At 37.8% G+C, this 26,294-nt stretch overlaps 1 protein-coding gene across 3 annotated transcripts; it reads left to right on the top strand.

The window, feature by feature from the left end:
- Positions 1–549: 549 nt before the first annotated feature.
- peli2 (pellino E3 ubiquitin protein ligase family member 2) lies at positions 550–21,293 on the top strand. 3 transcript variants are annotated; one of them, XR_010802579.1, is made up of 7 exons: positions 550–876; positions 5,041–5,170; positions 10,761–10,862; positions 13,555–13,752; positions 14,025–14,213; positions 17,215–18,670; positions 18,776–21,293. XR_010802579.1 is itself a non-coding variant. In XM_066670313.1 (7 exons), exons 1-7 carry the CDS (start codon positions 800–802, stop codon positions 18,505–18,507), a joined length of 1,122 nt encoding a protein of 373 aa, XP_066526410.1. In that variant the 5' UTR covers positions 550–799; the 3' UTR covers positions 18,508–21,293. The 3 variants fall into 3 exon arrangements, 2 of the variants coding, with proteins under 2 accessions (XP_066526410.1, XP_066526395.1); XM_066670313.1 differs by having other exon boundaries at positions 17,215–17,620; positions 18,488–21,293; XM_066670298.1 differs by having other exon boundaries at positions 17,215–21,293.
- Positions 21,294–26,294: the final 5,001 nt, after the last annotated feature.

Here is a 26,294-nt window from a genome sequence, read left to right as displayed (position 1 = left end):
TATAGGTTTTTTTACATGCATAAGGACACTTAAAATAATAATAAAGCTAGTATCGAATCAAAACGAACATTGTCCGTCGCGCCCAAACACCACCTTTACCGTTATAAGACAGAAAATCCCACTCATTTTCCATTACATTTTCTTTATAACATCCGAGAGACCTCTGACAACAGTGAGATGAAGTTCGGAAAGGTGTGAGTGTCCCTTTAAATAATTTCAACTGTTACTCTTTGTTTACATAATTGAAGGTGCCGCCTCAGACCGTGGAGATCCAGGACTGGCCCAAATCGGCGGGTGACTCTTCTTCGTTTGTAGTTCGTTTCCCTAAGTGTAAACTTTACCAAACACCTACATTCCGTTTTCATTTTATCTTACTACACGATTTAGTTGCAGTACATTACATGTCAAAACAGAAAGATTCCTTTAATGTTTGTATAGATTCCTCACAGTCTTCCCCACCCCCTGCAGAAAGTAGGTGTAAGTGAGTGGTATGGCCCACCCCCTGCCGTCTAATGTTTTTCCACTGGACAGAGACAGAGAGCGAGAGGGGAAAGCTCGAAGTTAGGTGGATTTCGCGGTTGTGAAATGTTTTGTAAATGTGGTATTTAATCGATTCATTCTGAACCCGATGCGTGAATTGGTGGGATTTTTTTGAAGAAAGAGAAAAGCTTGTGTGGACGCGAGAAAGAAGCAGAAAATGGCTGTTAGACGCGTCCTTTGAAGTGTTTTTCCTGTGATGTTTTTTTTCTGTGGACTAACGGCAGCCTGAGACGCGCTCGCTCACTGAAGTTCAAGCCTCATGTTTTCACCGACACAAGAGGAGCACTGTGGACCCACGAAAGAGCCTGTGAAGTACGGCGAGCTGGTGGTTCTGGGGTGAGTCTAAAACAACAAATAATGGTGTTTTAATTTCCAGAAACGCTGTAAATGAGAAGTGAAGTTGGCTGACTGGTTTGTGAGGGCTCACTGTTTGGGGGTAAATACTGTAATGTACACGGACTACTGTCGTCAGACATTTAGCGCTCGTTTCACTTTCGAAACCCGATCCAAACTCATTCTCCAGTTCGAGATGAGCTTGTTTACACAGTCGGTATTTTGGAAGCGCAAGCGTTCCTCCCCCATCCCTCGCAGTTCACGCGCTCACGTTACTCAACAAATGGAACACGTGCGCGATCCCTTCGGGCTTTCTCCGCACGAAAAATATCTCGGGCCTAATTTTTCAATCTGCCGGCCTACAGCACTAATTATTTGGACATATCTCGAATTACACTGACCTGAATATAGCAGCGAAACACACGCCGATCGTTTCTTGGCGCCAGTAATAACGTTAACCACAGCACAGCCTTTTCGTACTAGGGGTTGTTTTTTCTTTGTGGAGTTCACTGTTACAATAGTTTTTCAGTGCAGTGCATCTCTCTATCTATCTATTTATTTACCCCCCTCCCTCCCTCTTCAGCACTTGCAGGAAGCTGAGGGAGATTTTTAATTTAGGGCTCTGAAGGAATTCGGAAGTAGGTGTACTCCCCCTTTCCCCCCAGTAGTTAAACCATAGCCCTGGCCTCTTCTGCAGGGCTTCCTCTTCTCAGGTCTATCATAAATCACATTTATTTGGTAACTTTAAAGGTCGCAGGCTTTAGCGCCTTTTTAGAGATTCCAGTACCTCATAAATAGGCTGTAATCAGGCGATTCTAGGATCTGGGGCGGTTTTTTTTCTCACTGATGTCACATTAGCACATTGATGTGTGTCCAACGGCAAAATACATTTAGGACACAGTGAAAGTAAACTTCCCGACAACATAAACATTAATACCATCTGCAGCACTTCATGTTAAATGTTACACACTAACTACACCCAAATATTGCCACTAAAATACTAATGTTTATAAACCTATTTTTTAATTGTACATTTTTTGAAACATCTCGTTCTCATGTATGATTGGTTAATTAAAAAAAATCATACATTTAAATTATACTCATCGACACTCAGTGAACACAGGAATGTGATCATCCAAACATCCAGAAAATCCTGAGAAGAAACATGATTTTTCTGATAATGTTTTCCACTTTCTGAGTAGAAATCTTTAGAAAAACAAGATTCTGTTTCTGAGATTTATTTATTTGTTTGTTGACTGATGTTTTTTTCCCTAGATTTAATGTTCAGTTGTGGTTGCGCTTAAATTCATGTTCATTGAATTGTGGCTTGAGTGAAATTAATGCTACCCACATTTTCCTATAATCTTTTAACTTATTGTGGTTGGCCTAGTACTGAGTCTTTTTTTGAAATGCTTTCGGTCTCTTCTCAGAGAGTAATTAAGAATGATACTGGCTGCTTTGGAAATGATCACATGTTTACTATCCCTGTGATTGCAACATTTTAAAATTTCAAAGAATGCAACACTTGGTTTCACTAGTATAGTGTGTGTGTTGCCACTGCTGAGCTATTCTAGGTTTGTGATAAGTGAATCTGGGTAAATGTTCTTTCCTCACCACTTATTTATTTTCATGGGCCAATGTACTGTTGCAGTCCTCTTTTCCCAGTTTTAAGCTTAACAACAGTACCATGCCTTTGCTATTCTGCCTGGCACTGCCTGCTGGCACACTCAGGGGAGAGACCATGACTGAAAGAGCGTATTATTGATCTGGGCACAGGCACTGTGTCTCCACAGTCCTGCTTTCTCTGTTCATTGTCCTAACTACCCTGACTGGCCTTATTGATGGGGCTTTTTGTGACCCTGCTGGTCTCGTAGTGAAGACATATCTGTCATGAAAGTTTTATTTTCAGTGACTGATTTTTATGGGCGACACAGAGGAAGAAGGCTGTCTTTGAGTCATTGATAATGTCCTGTTTTCAGTGTCATGTGTCTTGCCCTTTCCTAAAATGGTCACACAAACAGCCATTTTAAACTCTGTCATTTGAGGGGCTTAATGTCCTTCTCCATATTTTAGACGTATAAGCATTATCAAAGAATATCGGAAAAGAGAAATTAGTATACATTATTTATTTATTTATTTATTTAAAATGTGCACAGTTTGTATTTTATTTTGTTGTAGACTGCTTTGTAATGTCTGTGGAGTATTTCCTGATCATCTTATGCCACATGAATGTGAACAATTTGCTGTTGTAATGAACATAAATGAATGGTTGGTAAATGATTTATACATTTTATTTTTCAATAGTGCTGTCTCTTTATTATTATATAATTACTTAATCTAGCAGTTTTACCAATGTAAATGTGAAGAATAATTATATGTCTGTTATAAGTTTAAATGTAGAAGCAGAATCTTAAAACGGTTAAAAAAGTTATCATAGAATTCTTGATCGTTAATAATAACATTGGTAGACTTCATGCAAACACCGTACATTTCCATATACCCATAAAAAGAAGATAGCTCTTGCCTTGTTGGCACACATGACTAGAGAGTAGAATGCCAAATGTAGGGTATATGCTTTGTTCATGGGGCCTTTTGCTTGCTAGACCAGCATTTTCTGCCTTGGGGCATGAATGCAAGTTTTACCAGACAGCCAGTAAATTATGTGGATAAATATCCTCTATTTCAGCTCTTGTAATTTTCATTTGCCACACTTCTGATTCAAAAGTTGTGTTTTTTCAGGTCACTGTTATTGATTAATTTATATACTTAAGCATTAAACTGTTATAATTCTCCATAAGTGCAGTCTCAGGTGTTTTTATTTATTTATTGTTTTTTTTTTTTAATTTCAGTCTCTGTCAGAGGAGGTATCTCACAATATGATTGGATTAATCCTTCTGGATTACAGGACTATTCTGTAAAATTGAACCCCTATATAAGGGTTTTTGCTTTCTGATTTATAGTGAAAAATTATGCTGATTCTTTGAAAGGCCCTTGGTTTGAGGACAGGTGCTGCTAATCTCTTCAACAGAGTATCGGAGATTAACACAGCCAGCCACTGACTAAGGTCAAATGGGAACAGGATCACAATTAGCTAGTAAGAGCATGGTATACTCACACAGAGGGGATACACAGTAAATTTCAGTTACATTCATTGAAGGGTCTCTTGCTCCTCTTATCTTGCATCTTCTGATTCTTTGATCAAATCATGTAGATAAAGAGCTTTAGCCAGAAAAATTCACAAGCCACAACCATGTTGTCTACAGTCTGCAAAGATAGAACTGAATGAAATTATCTGCTGAATGAAGAAATCTGCTTCTTTATGACCCTTCTTTGGATATTTAAAAGGTAAACATGTAACAAGATGAAAAGATTGTGATGGCCTTATTCTCGCTTTTATATGAAGTGATTATCAGGTCTGCTTCGTAAGATGCCAGCGTACAACTAGTTATCTTTAAACCGAATTGTGAATTTGAGAACCCAGCAGGTTAAAACAAGCAATGCTCTGAGCATGATTACAATACAGGGGCCTAATTTATGTCATAAACTTAATTAAGATTTAAAAATTTGTTCATTCATAACAGTTGAAATTTATATTAAGTATATATTTTGGAATGAATTATTCATAAAACACAATAGCCATAACATATAAATTCTAATATGTCTAGTACATCATAGCATTGCCATAGTAAACATTTTGTTTGTCAGGTTGGAAGCTTGTATCTATATACATGTATACACATTCTCATGTAAAACATATATTTGTTATTAACGGTTACTTGAATAGGAATTTCACATGTACTATATTTAAGATAAAATCTCTGTATACAAATGTTTTAGACATTTGGCACCAGAACTAGTTTGTCATTGAGGTAAACCATTGAAAGCAGATGCTTTTAATCTCAATGTGTTTCTATAATTAAATTAGTGTTTTGTTTTATAACCATCCTCAAAGATCCAGTGAGAACTAAATTTCAAAGTTGTTTTTAGTAAATCAGGCCAGCAAACATTATTTTGGAGATTCCACTGGTCCTTATTTTTTCAGCTGTATTTTAATCCTTAATGTACTGTTTTGGTGACACAGAACAAGCTGCAGCATAAGCTCTAATCATAAATTACCTATCATTATGTCAGCCCAAATTTGGACCTTTCTTCTCTTTTTGTTCACAGGTACAATGGATCCCTCCCGAGTGGAGATAGAGGGAGGCGAAGGAGCCGTTTTGCTCTCTACAGGCGAGCCAAGGCCAATGGTGTCAAACCCAGCACCGTACACATCCTTAACAACCCTCAAGCCAGCAAGGTAACTACAATCTACTTTATAACTCCTTCAGTAGGCTAGAGCAAGATGGGTCTTTACAGTCACTTCAGCTGGAGCCTGAAAGTGTGTCTGCATGTACAGCTGGATTGATTTTCTCCCTGTGCCTGAGTTGGCATTCCGAGGTGTGGTATCTGGCAATGAACGTTACCAGCGAGATTTTTGAACCCAGACTCTTATGATCGACAGGTGCAGAGATGTTGGGAAACTTTGCCTGCTTCTCTAACACTAAACAAGTTTTTTTGGGACTGGGTGTGTCAGAATGGAATTTCATTGCTGTGAAGATATGCTTGAGGGGCTTGGGTGGATGGCTCTGTGGTTAAGCATTTGAAAAGCATGCATATGGTAATGAATCACCAACAACCTATAACAGCAGCATTAAGATATTAGATTTTCTCCGAAGCAGCGCATTTTTTTTGTGCCAGTTAAAACTGGGATTAGGGCCATTTCAGATCCAGAGCCCTCTGTCTCTGAATGTTCAATAACGGACTTTCTCTCTGATGTCTGCTGTCTGAATGATCCTCTTTTGTTGTTGTTCTAGGAGACTAAGCCGTGTAATTGCTGGTGTTGTCTATCCAGGAATATTGACCTTAGTGACAAATGTGCCATTTTATATTATTTGAAACTATTGAATGAAAACCTTTTTAAAAGGCCAGATAAAATAATTTGTCACTAAATTCATGTGTTCTTGTGGGCTTATTTAACTTCTTTCTCCTTCTAAAATGCAAAGCTGATTGTTTAGATAGATAAATAGATAGATAGGTAGATACTTTATTGATCCCCAGGGGAAATTCAAGTGATTAGACCTTTTTGAAAAGCAGTTTTATAAACATTCACATCAGATACTAAGAGACCAAAGGTCTGCTAGAAGTGAACTGTGATTGTATGAGACATGGCCAACAAACCAAAATGTTTTTCAGTCATGCCAGTTAAACACTCTGGCTAGCCATTGACCTTTTGTACTCATTGCATGCATCCATGTTTCTCCTTAAACTCTATTTTTTAAATTTTACTTATATGATTATATTCATGTATTCTCTAGACTTAGAAATAAATGTGATGAATAGCAGAAGACCACATTTTTTATTTTTTTGTACATTTTTTGTGGATAACTTCAAATATTTTTCTGTGTTTACTCATAATAACTCCAACAATCTGTTTGCCCTCATGGTGAAATTCACTAGCCTTTTTTTATATGGTGGGGTAATTGGGGTTTCTTGCTGTGGGTCACACTGCATTCTTCTGTCATGCTGAGTTAAGGGTGCCTGAAAATAGCTCTGCGAACACTGTCATCTGTGAATCATACTCCTCTCAGGCTCTGCCATGCTGTGTCCTGACTCTCTTGGCTCCAAGACCTCACTTTTGCCCTAGGCATCTGCCATGAGGGGGTTAAAGACAGAAAAGCTAGTGGTGACACATGCTACAGCTGTATTATTGTGTTGTTAAAGTGTTACAAAGAATAGCCATTTTGATTACTCATAGTTGTGCTCTGTACTGTGGCAACTTGGCCTGCATTCAGTGAGTTAGTTCACAAAATGTCACCAAACTCTTCACAGAACAATGTGTGATTGTTCATAGATGTCTGAGGAGGTTTTCTGCAAGTAATCTTTCATTGTTAGGGCTACATTGTCAGCTCTACGACACTGATGGCTGTTTTCAGCTGCAGTTTGCTGTGACCCCCAAAGCATCTCCTCACCATTTTCCTCATAGAGTTTAATTGTTAACCGAAGGGCTGTAAAGTGACCGTATAACGGGGCTGTGCTTTCACAGTGGGCCTCAAGGCCTATTGTTTCTTTTCTTTTTTGGTGCTTTTGTGTCCCACTGTAAGTTTAGGATGGGGTGGGGGATGGTAGACCCCCTGTGGATCTGGAAGTGAGAGGGAAGTGCTGCACCCCCACTGCTCCTCCACAAATTAACTTGCATGTAGTTCTCATTCAAAAACACGTACCCTTATCCTCCAGTGCATGTATATGATGATATATATATATATATATATATATATATATGTATGTATGTTTGTGTTTAATTTCAGACTCCTTTTTTAAGAATACTAGAGGTCATGAGCAGCAATGAAGTGCATGGAAAAATGAAATGCAGATATAGATGTTTAATAAAGAGAGCCTGGAATTCACAACAGCTGGCGTACAGCATCCTAAAACTGTAACAGTAGCAGTTTATATATGAGCCCATTACACCATCATGTTCATTGTAAATGCTCAGCGACTCTTAATCTGGTTTATTGTGAATGTTAAATAAAAATAGAATTGTGGAGAAGAATAAGACCATTATTCTCAAGTTATGAAAAAAAGCACTTTTGAGGGATGAATCATTTTTATTCAAGAAATTGCATTTCTTAACTACAAGGGAAAGTTGGGCTAATTATATTTTGCTGGTGGGTTTTATACAGTTTAGTTCATATCAGTTAATTTTTAAAAATTATTTTAAAAACTGATGCATTTTGTTTTAGCTATAAAACATGTAAAAAGTATATAGTACAAAGACCTTTGACCTCTGCATTTAAACCATCCATGACAGTGTATACACACACACACACACACACACACACACACACATTCTAGTGATTATGGTAAGTTAACCCACACACACACACCGAGAGCAGTGGGAAGCCACACTTGGGATCCAAGGAGCATTTATGGGGTTAGGTACCTTTCTCAAGGGCACTGTAGCCATGGATTTTCCTGTCAAAATGGTGACCTTCCGATCCGAAGCCCCCTTCTCTAACGGTTAGGCCATGGCTGTCCCCATATATGTTGCCAAAAGAAGCTTTATCTGAATATATTACTTTTAATGACTTGGTAGCATTATTTTCTTCATGTTGTCAATGCATAATCCTTCAAGATTTTAGCCCTCTTTGTAAGTTAATTTAGGCTAGATTATGCAGTCAATGGAGGCTTGTGGGATGAAACTGGAGCATTCCATATTGTTATGCTGCTTTTGTTAGTTTGCTGATAGTTTGATATATCATTGGACAACTCTCCATTCTCTCCACTCTCTTAAACTGCAATACTTTTAAGGAAAATAGAGTGCGTGGTCAGCTGGGCTTCAGCCCAGACCACTATGGATATTTGGAATAGTTAAAGAAAATGCATTAACATCATTAATATTTTGTTGCATTTATAATGTCAGGCCTAATTATGAACATGCTTCATAAAATCTCTTCTGTGTGAAATATTGTGCCATGTTGCCCATATTTAATTATGCCTGAGGCCAAATAACCAGTTGCTCTATGGAGAGTGAATGTGAGACATGTCATAGTCAGTTTATTATATATGTGTGCACTGCTCATGACCTCTGTTTTGCACTGCTGACCTGTGCACTCTGTCAAGATAGATGGAGTTGGTGAAGCGAATCGCACTTGCTTTTCGTCCACACACATACACACAAGTGCGTGAAACATATACACAGTTGTGTGTGCACAAGCCATTGTTAGAAATCATTGCATATAAACCAGCCTCATTCTTCTTCTCTCTAACTGTTCTTTCCTCTGTTGTAGTGTTCATGACCCAGTTTCCACTTTGCTTTGAGCACATGTGATGGAGATGTGGGTAATTTTGAAATCACAGATTAGTGAGAGAAAAAGGGGATGGGGAGGGAAAGGTGGCTACACTGTGATAAAATCCCTCATGTGATCCAGCCCTGTGAAAAATGAGCTGGGAAATGGCCACATTTTGAACCATGAGATTTTGTCTGTGTCTTGGACTCAGTTAGTATGTGTGTGTGTATTCTGTGTGCACTTTATTCAAAGCGAAACGCTGATTGCTGTAGCTGGTGAAAATGTATTTACCCCTTCCTTGTACCCCATGAGCATAAACCTTGACCTGAGCCATGCATAATATGTTTTTAATAAAAACAGCAGTTTATGACAGCTCTGTTAGTCATAAGGCAGCCTTATTTTGGAAGACTTCGTGCTCCTGTATAGGCCTAACCTCCTTCATATGTCATCATCTGTATTGTATGGGAGGTAAATCCTGCCAAAATTTAAATCGAAATATAAACAATAAAATGAAAATGCAAATAACGTTTTGCTACTTCGTTTTCCAAACGTGTACGCAAATATCATGATGAAATTAAAAATGAAATGACAAAACTTCATTTGTAATTTCATTTTTCACTCAAACATGGGTCACCAATGTCAAAATGAAAATTAAAAAATCTTTTTGTCATTTAATTTTCAAATGTATGCTGGAATTTCATGGTCAAATTTAAAATGAAAAAGCAAATGAAGAAAAGAAATTTCAAACAACACTTTGGCTTTGCTTTTTCTTCATGAACTGGCCAATTTCTTTTTCATTTTCAGGCTGAAAAACATGCAAATATATGCTGTTTAGCAGTGGGCGGGGGTACCTCCCCAGCTTCTCGTATAACCCCCTCGGAGCTGCTGGGCGAAGCCTTTGCGATAGCTGAGCCCTGGTCACAGCAGTCAGCCGTGAGGGTCTGCGAGCCACGTTAAGTGTTTCGCAATGTCCCTAGTGCAATTCTCTGCACTCTCTCTCTTTCAGTAAAGGCCAACCGTTCTGTAGAATACGGAATTGTCCTGTATGTGGACTATAAAAGACATTGTTCCGTGTTAAACCCCTATGGGGCGCGTTTGTTAAAATAGATTATTTGTTTGAGGAAAACGTTTCTCTCCCTCAGTCGCAGGGCGGGGCAGGTACTTCGCGGCTCCCTAACAGAGAATGCGGTTCTCATTGGTTGTTAGATATTACACTCCTGGTTATTGATGTCAGTCACATTTATTTAGCCAATCAGCAGTCAGAGTTACCTGTCCATCATTAGGTGTGGCAGCCAATGGAGGCACAGTCCCTCCTACAGCTGTTTGTGGAGAAGCAGGTCAGAACTGAAACACTGGGAACTTACAGCTTTGCTTTCAGATAGAGCTAATGTTAGCACAGTGTCCTCGTAGAACATTAGTTCAACCACCAACAGCCAATGTGAAGCGCATTCTTTGTTTGGGAGCCACGAAGTACCTGCCCCTCCCTTCGACCGAGGGAGAGAAACGTGTTTCTCAACAAATAATCTATTTTATTTTTTTTTATCTATTTTGTCTCACAACCTCACAAACACAGAACAAACGCGCATAGTATTGTACTTTCAGAATATATATGATCAAATATCAAAAATAGTTTTGCATTATAATTTGACTCTGTGTTTGACACATTAGGAGAAAAATCAGTATTAAAAGCTATGACATTTCGTCTGATATCAAAAGAAGGTTTAAAACCTTTGCCAGTCATGTCTAATTCCTGATAACATTATGAAGAAAGGCAGGATGTGTACCCTTTCTACTGAAACATTTTAAATTAAACAAAAACAGGTCTTAAACCATGAAGCAGAAGTTGTTTTCACATTCAGTAAAGAAAAGCAAACATGTAATGACGCAAGAACAAATGTAATGCTTCCCTGAGGTAGTTATGTTTGCTTGGCTTTTGTCATGTGATGCAAGAGATCCATTTTACTTTCCTGTGTTGTCTTTTAGCTTGTGCTTGGAGTATGGTTTCACCATTTGCTGCTGACTAGCATAATAACAACCATTTTTGTTATTTTGACTTTGTAGGCTGTAAACTGTAAAGGCCAGCACAGTATCTCCTACACTCTCTCCAGAAACCAGACTGTGGTCGTGGAGTACAGCCATGACAAAGACACTGACATGTTCCAGGTATAGTAAAACACACCCCCACACACAGACCTACGTAACGTAGGCGTTATAGATAAGTAATACAGTAACTGACAAAGGTTTGAGGAACAGTGGTAAACTGATATATTTAATAAGCATCTAACCAAATATATTTCCCCCAAAACATTAAACTATTAAAAAGTTGAACTTAACCCAAAATTTAACTTAACCCAGGCTCAGTTCACCATAAAGCCAAATTTTGAGAAATATAAAACAGACCAAAGAAACATTTTTTGCTGTAATCTGTAATTATATTTGGGTTAAAATCCCAGTCACATCAGCCATTCTGTAGCTTGTATTTCAATATTTTGTTCTTGAAATGGATCAGAATGTGTTGTGTGTAACATAGGACAGCTTACTAAAGCATTTAAATTGTTAGAAATGTCCTTTCTAGAAACACTTTTTAAAAAAAATGCTTTTAAAAGAATAATTTCTATGGTCTCTATGTACTTACCAAGCACAGTGTCATTCTGTAAATGAGGTCACACGTATACAGATTCACTAACTGCTATGTGGCTGCATCAAGGATGTTCAGTCTACGTGGCTTAGGGACATCATGTAGAACCAGTAGAAACTGGTTAGCACTTGTAGCCCATAAAGACCCATGGTGGCATATGTGTCACCAACCCTTTATACGGTCTGGGGCATTCCGTACACAGCTTTGTTCTTCACTTTAAATGAACAGAACAATTTCACCAGGGATGTTATTTTACTACAGGACATCTGTAGTGTTTATGACTGATTCATATGTGAAAAAGAAATCTCAGTATAAATGACACATGGGAGTAAACAGGCAATTTACTACTGTCTTTACTCTTGGATTTGTCTTGTGTTACGGAAGTAAACATAAAAATGCTATGATATAAACAACTGTGATTCCCTCTGTATTCTTCTGCTTTATCTCAAATTGCGTATTAAATAATGCATCATTATTGGAAGGTCACTTCTCTTCTGGCTACCCACTGAATTGACCACATGCTTCAAGAGCATGAGTTGTGAACAATTTCTATGGGTTTTTTCATTTGTTCCGATTATGGCAGTGTTATTTATTATTATTTTTTTTACCCTTACATACTCATTCCTCTTTCTCTCCCAGGCCTCACACATGCTATGCACTTTAAGGCCTGATCCCAGTCACAGCTAATCTAAATCTATGATAGGAGACAGCTATTCCAGCTCTCCCATGAGAAAACAGTTACTGTTAGAGACACGTGCACAGGCATGAGGAAGCATATGTCTGCTTGGGAGGGAACATCCATGTATGACAAAATGGGTCAATGTAGTGGAAACAAAAAGACAGGAGTGAAAAGCAAAAACAGGATCCCACAGTAAGCAACAGGGGTTAACACCTGGAAGTTATTTATTTATAAGTCTTCTTAAAGGAAATGTTCACAAATCTCCTTTTTAAGTAAATTCAATTTCTAGGCCAATAAGTGTTTCCTCTATGCATATAAAGGCCATGTATATGTTATTATGTAGAGAACTGCCTTTCCTTTAATATGCATACTCTTACAAATCAGGGAGAAAATACTAATACAATGATTTCTGTTCAAAGAAGGACTGATCTCTTACTTGTTGTATAGCACATACCGCTTATAGATGAAGTATGAACTGTTATGTGTTAACTGATGTAGGTTTGTTTATATAAATATATTAATTGTAAAGTATCACAAACATTATTTTTATTTGAGATTTACACTGTATTATTATTTGAGGCTTATGATTATTTGAAAGTTTGGCAATAATTTCCTTTGTTTCTCTGCTCCTCTTATAGAATATTTTAATTATATGCTTTCAGTGAAAAAGATTTACAGCTAATAAGTCCATTTCCTGAAGTGCAATTAAGAAAACAAGTCAGCTAAAGCAAACTAGGGGACATAGTAAGAAAAAAACATTTTCAGCACATTAGCATATTAACTTTGGGATTTAGAGCTCCTACCAAATGATAAACTGTGGAAAAAAACAACATCAATCTGAAAACATGGGCTGAAAAGTCATTGTAATATTGTGCTGCATCTTACATAGAATACAGACACTACAGATTTGTCCTTTGCAATCTATCTGCAATCAGACCCATGTTTAGGTGAGAATGCAAATTTGAGGTTTCATGCATCAAAACAAATACGAGCGCAGAGAAATGCGTACCGATTACATATGGTGGAAATGAGAATTCAAAAGAAGCAGAACCAAGCTCAAATTGCTAAAAACCAGAGCTTCCTATTCTCGCTCCATGCTGAAGTCAGTTGTGGCTCATTTCTCATTTAAAGAAACAGGTGCTGAATTGGGCTGTTATGAACAGGGCTGGTTAGGCAGAGTAAGAACTGTAATGTGTGGTTTATTGCTCTGTCATTTTAAACAAAGCAGGTTGCAGATTTTTCATTACAACCCTCTTTCATAGAACTTTGTTAAAGGATATATGACCCCTTTAATGTTAAATTTGTTTTTATATGTATATGGATTATTTGAAGGCCTGCATGCTCATGACATGACATTTTGACAAGCGGTGAGACTTTTGCTGTTTGACTGATGTTGTTGGCGCATTAAAAAACATATATAAATTATGCACAAAAAAAATGATTACATTGCATGTATGGGACAGTCAGCCTCTACTTTGTTTTGTTACTAGTAAATACATTTTTATATGTCCATTATTCAGCTTCTACTGTGTTTATAGATTGGGCGGTCAACAGAGAGCCCTATTGACTTTGTGGTGACGGACACTGTGTCTGGAGGAGGAGACAGCGAAGACACGCCAATTACTCAGAGCACAATCTCACGCTTCGCCTGCCGAGTTGTGTGTGAACGAAACCCTCCATACACAGCTCGCATCTATGCTGCAGGCTTTGACACCTCCAAGAACATCTTTCTAGGGGTGAGTGTGTCCTTTGCAATGATTGTGACCCTTTCTTTATGTATGTATTACACATCAAAAAGTGCCTTGACTACTTTTATCCCTGGTATTTCAAAAAGCCACTGTCTATATATACATAAAAGTCCTGGCTAGGGAAGTATCTTATTCTGCTGATTCAGTGGAACCTTCTAGAATAACCTGGTAAATATAGGCATACCCTGCTCACCTACAAGATTAGTCACTGGGCTGTCTGTGTACACATATAGTAATTTGCTGGGTTCACCTCTGCATAGGAGAAGGCAGCCAAATGGAAGAATCCTGATGGCCAGATGGATGGGCTGACAACCAATGGTGTGCTGGTGATGCATCCACGGGGTGGGTTTACAGAAGAGTCCAAGCCTGGTGTATGGAGGGAGATATCTGTGTGTGGAGATGTGTATACGCTGAGAGAGACGCGCTCTGCACAAACACGAGGAAAATTGGTTAGTGCTGCCACAACGTGTTTGGGCCTTCTATCAGTCATAGATCTACCATGATATAAAGGGGGTTTCCAGTAAATGGTGAAAGAGAAAGGCAAACCATAAAACATGTTCTTTGCATTGCCTAATTCATTCTGCTACCATACAAAGGTCTCTGCATGCTTTTTGGTGTCAACTGTGCTTTTTCAATGTGTACTCCTGGGTTTCTGTGCTGTTTTGTTATGCTAGGTTGTTAGTTAATTGATTTCCTATCTTTCCTAAAGTCATTTGGTTATATCAGTTGTTACTGTGTACTCCCCAGTTTGCATGTGCAAACCCCATTTCCAGAAAATTAGCTTGATTGCATTTTATAAATAACAATAAGAAAAAGAAAGAAAAAAAAATGTGCATGTTAGGTCTTCAACACACTCAAAGTTGACACAGAGGCATGTTTACCACTGGGTTACAAAATCTACAAAACCATGCTGTTGTAGCAAGTGCAGAATGAGGCCTTGCTTTATTTTGCTGAAATAACCATGGGAAGTCGTCACCTTTTATAGTGGCTTATGTCTCTCTAAAATTCAAATATAGGTCGCCATATATATATATATATATATGCTACCTTCACATTTATACAAGACATCCATGCCATGGGTGATGTTCACCTTTGCTTCTTTGCTGATGGCAGCCTGGATGGTCCCTTTCATCTTTGGTTCAGTCACCTTTTTCTGTGCTTGAACTGTGCTCAATAATTAACATAAAACATTTGTTTTTTCCTGAAAACAAGTTGAAATGAGATATCTTCTGACAGCACACATTTCCACTTTTCACATTTGAACCACCTCAGGGTGGTGCATGGCTTGATGCATGGCTTTCTTCTTTCCATTATAGAGTTTCAGGCAGCATTTCTTGATGCGGCAGTGGATTGTGTTCATAGAAAGCAGTTTTCCAAAGCGTTGCTGAGCCCTTGTAGCTACATCTATCATAATAGAACGGCAAGTAGTCATGCAGTGTTTTCTGAGCTCTGGAAAGTCAGGCACATACAACAGTGGTGTCCAGCCTTTCCCTACATGGACAGAGATTCTTCCAGATTCCCTTTTTTGACTTTTCACAATACTATGTACATGAGATGGCGAAAGACCACATTTCTTTGTAGTCTTGCGCTGAAGAATTTCCTTCTTGAGCTATTTTGAAGGTTCTCATGAAGCTTGGCACAAAGTGAGCCATGAGTCACAGCCATCTATACCTAATCATGGCACTCTCCTCTGTTTCCCGTCCTTCTGCTTATAGTGGAATGTTTCAAAAGAATTTAGTTTAATAATGGTGTAAATATATTTACTTTAATTTTGCCAATCTCAACTTTGAGTGTGTTGGAGCCATCACATTCTTGTTCATATTTACAAAACATGGCTGCCAAAAGTTTAAGTCATTTGTTTGGAAGTTATTTTAAGGTTCAAGAGAATTCACAAATCACAGATTCTGTTTTTGATTGCATTTTACAAAATGTTCCAGTTTTTCCAAGTATTGGGGTTTGTTGATAAATGAGCCACATTTAGTACTTTTTGTCTGTGAAGCTCCTATCTGCTGTTAAACTATTCTAAATACAGGATAACTCATTCTTGCTCAGAAAACATAAATGCTTCTCAACTTATGTTAGTTATGTTTTCATAATTATCCACCAGTATTGCATGCTTTGTAGGCAGGCATGCTTACAGAGGTGTGCCACTATCTAAAATATTGGTTGGTGATTTTATGATGTCATGAGTTTTTATTCCATTAAGAATATATCAGAATTGTATGCATTAGCTCATAAAAATAACATGAAATTTCAGTGCAAGTTCTCCCTGTGTGATTTTTTTTAAAGACATCACTCTCTATAGTATATTAAATGTACTCTCTATTATATTTAAGTTAAGGTTTAATAAAGGTTTAAAATTAATGCAATTTTCTATTTTGTATCTTAGCTTGACAACAAAGGTCAATGACACCTCTAGGGTTTGCTGTTCTGTTTAATGCAGTGATTCATGTCAACATTGTTCAGCTGTAATACTAATTTAAAACGTCTGTTTAAATAATTAGTTTAGTTGTAAATGTTATTTTTTTCGTATGTCCTGATCAGTCAAGACATAGTTTAAGAGACATGTTAATATGCCATAAGAGAAAAAGCAGGAATGAAACAATGAATGGAATTCCTGCCGAAGAGAAAGTCTTCTGTTACTACTGTGACCTCTTGGCTCAAATCTTAATGGAAATGTATGGGAAATACACCCTTTGTTTAGAAGTTTGTTTTGTTATATAGAGGCCCAGACATCAAAGTGTAAATGTGTGGGACAAGTAACAGCATTCTGCAGACGGGATAAACCGATTTGTTTTGTTTTTTTTAAAAAAAGCTCATCCTGGGCCTTTTCATCACGTGCGGGGCTAAAAGGACAAGTGAATGTTTTTGGGTATCTATCGCCCTCTAGAGTTTAAAATGACTACTGTTTTTACGTGCATGCCAAGTCAGAGGCATGGTGAAGTGGGAACCTGGCTTGGCTGAACATAAAAAAATGTTAGTTATTTTGCAAGTTCCGTAATTTTATGTGAATAAATTAAAATAGTGGAATCCCTATGAACCATAAAAAATGTGTTTTGTTTAACAACTAGCTCTGTAAACTGTAAGCTAATCCAGCAATCTTTAGAGTTGGTGTTTAAGTTTAAATATGTATTCAGTGGTTAACTGTAAAGCTGCAGCATATCAAATAATTGTAAAATGACAAAAATATATTTAAAATTGTAAAGCATGTGATTATAATTTTGCTTCATTTAACATTCAATTTGTGATGTATATGGGAACATAAATCAGGAAGTAAGCCTAACCTGTAACAATTGTATTAATGACGAATACAGCAGGAACACTTGTTTAAAAATGGAGAAGTGACTGAACAGACGGAAGTAATTTTTTCAGGGTTTTTTTTTTACTTGTCATTTCATCATTAAGAGATGGTGAGCACATTTGCTAACCTGTTGTTGTTTTGGTGGACAGGTGGACAGTGAGAGCAACGTTCTCCTGGATGGTTCTCTGGTTGACCTGTGTGGAGCCACACTGTTGTGGCGCACGGCTGAGGGCCTCTTTCACACTCCCACACAGAAGCACCTGGAGGCCCTGCGGCAGGAGCTGAACGCAGCCCGGCCCCAGTGTCCCGTGGGTCTCAACACCCTGGCATTTCCCAGCATGCAGCGCTGCAGCCGAGCCATGCAGAGTGTGGCCTCGCAGGAGGATAAGCAGCCCTGGGTTTACCTGGCATGTGGCCATGTCCATGGTTACCACGACTGGGGCCACCGTTCCGAAAGAGAGTCCAACGCCCAGAGGGAGTGCCCCATGTGTCGAGCAGTGGGCCCCTACGTGCCGCTGTGGCTGGGCTGTGAGCCGGCCTTCTATGTGGATACAGGTGCCCCAACACACGCTTTTGTGCCCTGCGGTCATGTGTGCTCTGAGAAGTCTGCTCGTTATTGGTCAGAAATCCCCTTACCGCACGGTACTCACGCTTTCCATGCTGCATGCCCGTTCTGCGCCACTCAACTCAGCCTCACACAAGGCTGCTCCAAACTTATCTTCCAAGGCCCTGTTGACTGAGCTTGAATGTTCAAGGCAGTGCTAGTGGTTAAGCGAAGAATGGCTTTGTCCAAGATGAAGCTTTGTTACAAAATTATATTGGAACAGAGAACATGATAAAGGATTTTTGCACACCACACTTTGTGAAACTGCCTTGAGATACATTGTGAAGTTAAAGAAAGAGTTTACCAGCTTGATGGTATTCTGTTGGTATCTGTTGCAGTTACCTTGAACTTGACTTGGAGATTGACTGGGATATTCAGATAGAAGTCTGCTTTATATGCCATCAAATGTTGGATAAGTCCACAGGAATTTCATCCCACCAGCATTGTGAAAACACTCTTAGAACTCTTTTAAACAACCTTACTGAGCCTTCTGTAGATCCACTGATTTCAAATTATGGTGTTTTAAAAGCTGCAGACCAAGTTTATTAGCCAACAGGTTGTCATGATTAATTTTCCAGATTTGTTTTATTACTTTAACTTATATACAATATTTCTCTAAATTAAAACACTCACCTCAGCATGTTATTTTTGGATTTGCCATACCAAAATACCGGTCCAAAGATAAATGGCGGCCAAAGCTGTAACAACAGACTTCTTAGATCAGCCTTTACTAGATCAGGGATAATTGTGAATCTTCTGCAGTTTGATCTTGAACATAATTATGCTTTTGATTTGTTTTCTTTGTTATATTTTAACAGCTAATGACTCTGACCTCTGAAAGTCTCTCTGACAGTTACTTACAGTGCAATAAACGGCATGGTTTGGAAGCATTATAAGTCCTGAAGCTATGATGGCCCTGAAGGGCAAAGCCACATATAAAGTGCAACAATGAGGGGAAAAAATTACATACAACAAAATACACACAAAAAAGGACCAAAAAAGTGAGTGGAGGCCAAAAGCATTGATAACTATAAATAAATGCACACAAAAAAACAGGACAAAAAAGAACATTGAGAAAATAAAAACGAAGTCTTTTTGCTTCACAGATGGGGTGCTGTTTCCCTGAGGACAAATAAACCCACCACCTCCGGAAAAAGTTGCTGCAGTACGAACAAAAAAGCATATTGTAGGCAAAGGATTCTTGGCATTTGCATTTGCAGTTTGAGTAACAGTTACTGCTGCATTATTTTTTAAGGTGGAATATAAATGAGGATTTTTGGGGAAAAGTATATCTATTTCAGCCTGGTAGCTCACTGTGGTTAGGTTTATGTCAGTTTTACTGTGGTTGTAAAATGTATATAGGATAACTAGAAAAGGAAAGAAGGGAAGAGAAGTACATTCCATAATTCCAATAGGGCAGTTTCTGATAGTGGCCATTTTAGTGGGTTTCCAAACTCCAACTCCCATAATTCTTTGCATGTTGCCTTTTCTGACATTTTGTTTGTACTGCAGCAAGAGAGAGAAAACTACACCCAATTTATGCAACAAGAAGGCAGCCTTTTATTTTGGTGCTGTTCTTTTTTTTTTCTGGGTTTTTTTTTCTTTTTTTTTTTTTTTTTGTGTATTTGGTTATTTTTATCATTGTATATTTAAGTGAATCATTATTCTATTATCACTGTTCTTTTATGTGGTTTTGCCTGTTTGAACACCGTATAAACACTGTATGAACCTCTTGCATTGGTACAATATGCAGTCAGGACTTACCATGCCCTGAAATTAACATCCAAACTCTTACGATCTAAAGCCTGTTTTGAACCAAAACCTCATAACGTTTTTTTTAAAGATATTTCTAACAACCCATAACCTGTCTTTCCTGTAGCAGGCTAGCAGTCACCAGCTTCCCGTTTCATTTTGATTCCAAATTTGACACCAGTGGAAGTTCAAATCTTAATAAGATGTGATTGTGTTTTGTAAGGTTGTTGTAAGATGAAAGAAATTTTTATTCTTCTATTTTCTTAACCTTTGTACAGAAATGGATTTTAGTGCCTGGAAAAGGGGAATTTTTATTGATGTTTGAATGAGCTATTTTAATCAGAAGATGGGGTTATTGCATTTTTAAAATATTATAAAAGTAAACACTGCCCTGTTTTTGTTTTGGCTGCAGATTTATTTTTACTACTACTACATCTGTGTACAGTTTTCTAACATAACTATTTATTCAGAAACTTTCTTGTATTGAAATCATGCTCTCTTTTTCTAAGAAGAAAGGTTTATTTAGTTCAATTTGCATCATGTCCTAACAATACTGACCTGGAAGCTGTGACTGTCAATAGTTGAACAGAAATGTCTGTTTCATTGGCAAAGATGCACTGCCTGGCGAAAATTTCACTAGTAGATCCAAACACATGTTCTCACGTAAGCAAGTCCCATTTTGTGAAGATGATTTCAACACTATGTCGTCTTGCTTATTGCAGTTTAACTGTGTGATGGTAGAGCGGTCTGAGCTCTTGCTATATGTATGGGATAAATATAGCGTTGCATCAATTTGTTGTTATTCTGCAGTAGATTGACTATATGAATGGCAAACATTTGACAGGCCACACAGTGAACAGTGTGTGATTAATCAGTGCTACGTAATTTGTGAAGTTGTTTACAGAGAGGGCAAGAGCACAGGAACGCTCTTTTATATTCTCACTAGAAAACATTGTGAGCAAGAACGTTTTAATGTATTGCTTAATGGTTAAGCACATTTAAATCCAGTGAAATAATAAACTATGTGAACCTGCTTATAAGAGACCGTTAGAACACCAACATTCAAAGGACCTGTAAACGTTTCAGTAATTGCTCACTGAAACGTGCTTCTCAACCTGACTGAACCTGTGCCTTTTTATCATTGATATATAAATGATCCTCATTCTGACGTCTTATGTTGTGTCTCATTCAAAGAGCAGTTCAGATTGAAACACTCCTTACAGCTTCAGTGTGAATGGGTGGCGTGAATCTGGTGTAGAATAAATAGATTTTTTTGTTTTTGTTTATAGATTGTTGGATATCACAATATCAGTTCTGATTATGTGGAAAAGGCTGTATGTGAAGGTTAAATTTCAAAGCATATTTATATTCACAAAATATTAAACTAATAATACTTCTGAATGGCATTCAGTAAGTGGAGCTTTTGAGCACCTGTTTTGGAGCAGAATTAGGCAAAATACCAGAGCTACTTACTGTGCTCTAGTTTTCATCTGTCTACTTTCTCATCACTGAAGTAATGTTCTTCCAGTCTGCTCTTGGAATGATTATTTGCTCAGGGTTCATGTGGTCTGTTTCCTTTATGCACCCCTCAAATGACAAATATTTATATGTTTATATTTAAAATTAATTAAAAATGTAGAAATGGGGAAAATAAAGCATGCTGAAGCAAATCCTTGGAAAAGTCCCAAATACTGTACTTTAGTGGCACCTGGTGGTTAAACGCACGAAGAGCAAGTAATAACTGCACGTGTCTTTTGGTGCTCTTGGTGATTTCTGAATTCGTGTAACGGAATAGTAATCCAATATAAAATCTAGTCCCTTTACAAGAGTATTCCTAACATGTGTTTTTCACTCAGATTTACAGTCTTTTTGTGACTGTGTTGTGTGTGAAAGAAAACTCTTATGACTGGCAGTTGCATTAACAGACTGAATTGCTTAATCATTTCAGGGTGGAAATACTGAAGGATAAATATGCAACACTGCATATAATCGTGATGTTTTTAGTGACATTTTCAAATTGCTTTTTGCAGCTTAGTTTTTGTATAATGACTGCATGAACTGAGGAGTGAGTAAGAGAGTTTAAAATGTATCATTGTTGTCATACAACATCAAACTCTTATTTCCTAAGGAAATAAAGGGAACATTTTGCATGAGGAGTGCCAGGTGTCTTAGATAGGAGCCTTTTATCTTGTAGCCTTTATCGTTGTCTTGTAACATTTTGGGTACCACTTTAAAATAAGACTATATTTAAAAAGGTTTATACTTTTTTTGGCCTAATACTGAAAGTGTCAAGGTAAAAAAAAATAAGCTAAGACCTAAAAGTGTGATTGTAGTCATTTCACATATTAAGGTAAACCACATTAACATTTTATAAAAAGACACTGTTGGTTGTTACTATATTACACTTGGTGTTTAAATGGTTAAACGTGTTAAACAGTATGTGCTGAAGCTGACAGGCGTAGTTTCAACAGGTCAGTATCTCGCAAGATCTGAGGTTTAAGTAGGGTGACCAGACGTCCTCTTTTTTAGACTTAAAATGTCCGGGATTTTGTTTTTCTAGAGCTTACAAAGAATTTCGAGAAGCGTTTCGTTCACAAATTAGTCCCGCCCTCCCCTACTCCGATTGGTTCGCTTGAGTGAGAAGGGGGAGTGGTGAAGTAGCCTAGAATCTTCTGATTGGACGGTCTGACCGTAGAGCTACCGTTATTGGCCGATAATCTTCTCTGTAAACATTTAATTGGTCAGTCTGCACGTCAGTAGTCGTCCCTTTTTCACCAGCTCAGATCTGGTCACCCTAGGTTTAACAGTGTAGATGGATGTGGGTTCTCTATTTGGCAAATAACAGGTCACTGATGGCCTTTTGGTGTACGTTTTAAAACGGATTGTTAATATTTTAATGCATTAACAACATTTAATAACCATTAAAAAACAGAGTTGAGATCATGTTTAAACCTTTATCGTAGTCATATACTAAAGTGGTACCATATTTTACACTATTGGACACCATTTGGTGAGTGTTATTATTCAAACTCACAGAGACTGCTCAGTTTATTTGTGTGTCATTAGGAACCGTTCCCTAAGTTACATCTGCATATAAATCTATGGGTAAAGCAGCTGCACATTTTGGTTGAAATTGCACATTCAGTGACCATGAGAGAGGTAAGCTCCACACTGATGCTACATTTGCAGGCAGTGTTCTACAGGGATGTGAAAAAAGACATGATCAGTTTTTGTTCACTATGTTCTCAACAAGTGATTGATTACAATCACAACTGGATGAGTACCTGCATGTCAAATGGCAAGAATAAAATACAGGTCTGAATACTAGTTCCCAGTGAAGGAGTCCCATTGGAATGATGTTAAGTCCCTCCAGGACAGTTCAGAAGACCTGTGGATACTGATCTCCAAGTGCTCCCCTGCACTGAGGTTTTTGCTTCTTTTTTAAATAGTGTAAAATGTGAGGAAACCTCTGACATAGTGGTAGTGAATGGTTACAAACTTTGGGATAGTTTCAATGTCCTTCTGTTGAAAAGCTGAAATTAGCAGGTGAAAGTTCTGTCCCAGTAGATCCAACTAACTTTTAGCACCATGAAGCAGCACCGCCATTTTTTTCCTGATTCTCAGTAGTCAGCTGAATTCGCTTCTTTTTCATCTTCCTCTTCAGACTTGCTCACATGTTGCATCATGACTTTTATTACAGCACTCTACTCATTTACACATTTATCATCATGAAAAAGATGGAACTCTGTTTTCTGGGAGGACTGTGATAGACATATTATATGATTAAAGAACTTGGTCACATTTAAACCCACACAAATGAAACAGTGAAATCAGTCATGGTAAACACAACTGAGACCGAATCCTCAAGGAGGATCACTTCTGACTCCAGATAAGAACGGGAAGTAGCTTTGTTTCCACTCTTTAATAAATGAATGTAGCCAATACAATTGAATATAAAATTAAATAAAATAATGTAAACCGGACTAAAATTCCTCAGCGTCATCACGCTCCATTACTGTCTGTTGCCACAGAAGGGCGCTGTTGTCACAGTCAAGATTTGAACTGTTTCAGGTTTCCACAAAATAAAAGTCGAGCTTGTTCAATGTAGAAATGTGAACAGTGACAAGGACAAAGAAAAATATACCTAAGAGAAATGTTAAAATCCTGTAAACAACCGCACAAACAAGAGACAAGGTAACTGAATTTAATACAGCCATTTTAGATCGTTTTGTAGTTACAACAAACGATTTGGTTAAGAAATGAATGTTAAAATGAATATTATAGTTGAATTCAAAGACTAATGTAGTGTGTTTTTTCACTGTAAAAGGACCTTTCATTCTGGTGTCCTGGCCATGAACACGGCTTATTCTTATAGCACAGATTAAAACACACCAGAGAGAGAGAGAGAGAGAAAGAAATCTGCATTCTAATCATTAAACACATAATAAGTAAACAAAAAACAACATATTTTTAGATTTACCAAATAGTTGTGGGCTTTTTCTTTTCAGTTTTCAGCCAAAATTATATTCAAAAATTAGACAATTCCTGTCAGTAGATCAGCTAAAGCTTGCATTTATCAAATATGGCAAACTCAGCCTATGCTTCTCAAAAACAACACAAAACACACAGTGTGAAATAGCTTTAAATAATGGCAGCCACATTATCCACCATACCCAGATGACATATTTGTCCTTTTCATATCGTTTCTTTCTACAAATAAGAGCATATAAAAGGATTTAGATTTAGAACATGCCATTTAGCTGCAGTAAAAAAGCAGGGATCAGCAGGATGCCACGAGTGCTAATTAACATTTCCTCCTGTAGATGTTGGAGAGATGGGACATGTGTCTACGTCCCACTCAATGATTTTTTTTCCCCTTCCCCTGCATGACAGTCAATGTGCTAAAGGTGACAGTGTGCTCCTTTCGGAAATATCCGCTTGGCTTGCTCTCACCTAAGAGGGTTTATTAAAAATGACATCATTTCTGCTTGTATGAGATGGCAACAGCCATTCCTGTTTCCTCTGGAGATGTGTTTTCTTTTCCTGCTGTCTCACATAGCGAGATAATGTTATATAACAGAATAAAAGCATGCTGGAATATGTAATATGCAAAGCATTGCAACAAAAATATGAATAAATACACATGCCCAGAAGAACATCTTATAGCTCAGATGTTGCTCTTTTATGGCTTAAGACACTTGATGATTGTGTTTTCTCAAGGGAAATATCTGAGCAGCACAAGATTTTAGCCCAAGTCTCCTTTGTCTTTCCATTTGATCTCACTGCTGCTCATGGGAAACTAAAGTGACAATAAGGAGGCTTCTCAGTTTTTCATTTTTTGTTTTAGTTGGTGATATCATTGTGTAAATTGAAAATATTGTTGAGCAAACTTAGACTTTGGACCAGCTTTCAGTTGTAAACAAAGAGCCTTTTTTTCTTTTCTTTTTTTTGGTGGAGAATCCTTGTTGCTAAGAATAAGTCCACTCCTGCCCAAGCATTGACATATTATGCCACATTAGGCTTGCTTTGCTACTGATGAAATGTATTCCTCTCATGTTATTCTGTTTCAAATGACTCAAAACTATACACACACAGCTGTTTTGGCCTCAGTATTAAGAGCTTTATGGCAATCTGCCTGCCTCTCATCACACAAGTGTTTAACCTCATGCCGACAGACAGAAAGGTAGAGAGGCGTGCAGAGCTGAAGACAATGTCTCTTTCTTCACTGCCTCCCGCCTGTCTGCCTGCACTGTGCCTGCCAGCTCAAGAAGAGAGTAACTGAGGGATCAAAGCACATAGGAAAAGGAAGACGTGCCACCTTGCAGGAGCAGAATGTAGATACAGATGTGCCAAGCTGAGGCTTCAAATCCTGATTGTTCTCTTTTCCTTTGGAGTACGTATCTTAACATAGATCTCTTAGAAAAATAACACCATACGACATTACATACAGTCCCAAGAGACCCCAGTTGGTATATATAGGCACATTGTTTGTTTGTTTGTTTATTTATTTATTGCACATCTGATCCAGTTAATTAAGAAGCCAGTTTTAAAGGAGAATAATTATGAACAAATCACTTTTTCAGAGCATTAACACATTAATCTGGGGATGTGGAGCTCCTACCAATCCACAAACAGTGAAATAAAACGGCCCAGTCTGCTATTTTTTCTACCTAGTCAGAAAAAAAAAAGGATTAAACGAGCAGTTCTGATTTTGTGCAGCTTGTTACGTCAGAATACTCCCTCCTCTCTCTACTTTTATGCAAAGACGAGATTAAACAGAAAAAAAAATACATTTAATGTTTAATTTAAACGAGTAAATACGGCAAATAATGACAACAGAGAAGAATACAAAAAATCAAGTTAAAATTATTGTTAAATCTTCAATATGTTTGAACCTTGGCAGCTCAAATATTCACCCATCCCAGCTTTGATTAGTGGCCAATTTCCAATTACAAAGCAGGATACTACTGAAGTATCACAGAGCAGTCATGTGTTTGTAATAAATTATACAGTGAATGTACTCTGTATGAACACGCGCTTGTCCATCGTCTCTGTTGTTTTTTTTTTTTGTTTTTTTTTAATAAATAGATAGTTTGTTATAAGGGCGTCACCGGACCCAATTAACTGGGGCACGTGTCCACAATGCGGCTGTCTTCCACTATTATTCGTAGCGGTAAAATATCTGAGTTGAACAGATCACGCTACACAAATTCACTACTCGCACTTATACTATTTCCCATAAACCTTCGTCTGAAAAAAAACTGAGCCTGTTTTTTGCACGGAGTAATGGACTTCCGGAAATATTTAAAAGAAAATAAGCCGTAGCTGAGGTAATTATCGCTTGTAGCAATTTATCTCTCTGTGCACTCTGTG

This window comes from Hoplias malabaricus, chromosome 1, assembly GCF_029633855.1.
Source record: "Hoplias malabaricus isolate fHopMal1 chromosome 1, fHopMal1.hap1, whole genome shotgun sequence".
Classification (NCBI taxonomy): domain Eukaryota; kingdom Metazoa; phylum Chordata; class Actinopteri; order Characiformes; family Erythrinidae; genus Hoplias; species Hoplias malabaricus.
This window is presented reverse-complemented; position numbering and strand designations above follow the sequence as displayed.

Excerpts from the sequence above, each read along its gene's own strand:
- peli2 (XM_066670298.1), top strand. The coding sequence starts at position 800 with ATGTTTTCACCGACACAAGAGGAGCACTGTGGACCCACGAAAGAGCCT. Across the intron at positions 5,171-10,760 it reads ACAACCCTCAAGCCAGCAAG|GCTGTAAACTGTAAAGGCCA; the intron begins GTAACTACAATC and ends TTGACTTTGTAG. Across the intron at positions 14,214-17,214 it reads CACAAACACGAGGAAAATTG|GTGGACAGTGAGAGCAACGT; the intron begins GTTAGTGCTGCC and ends TTTGGTGGACAG.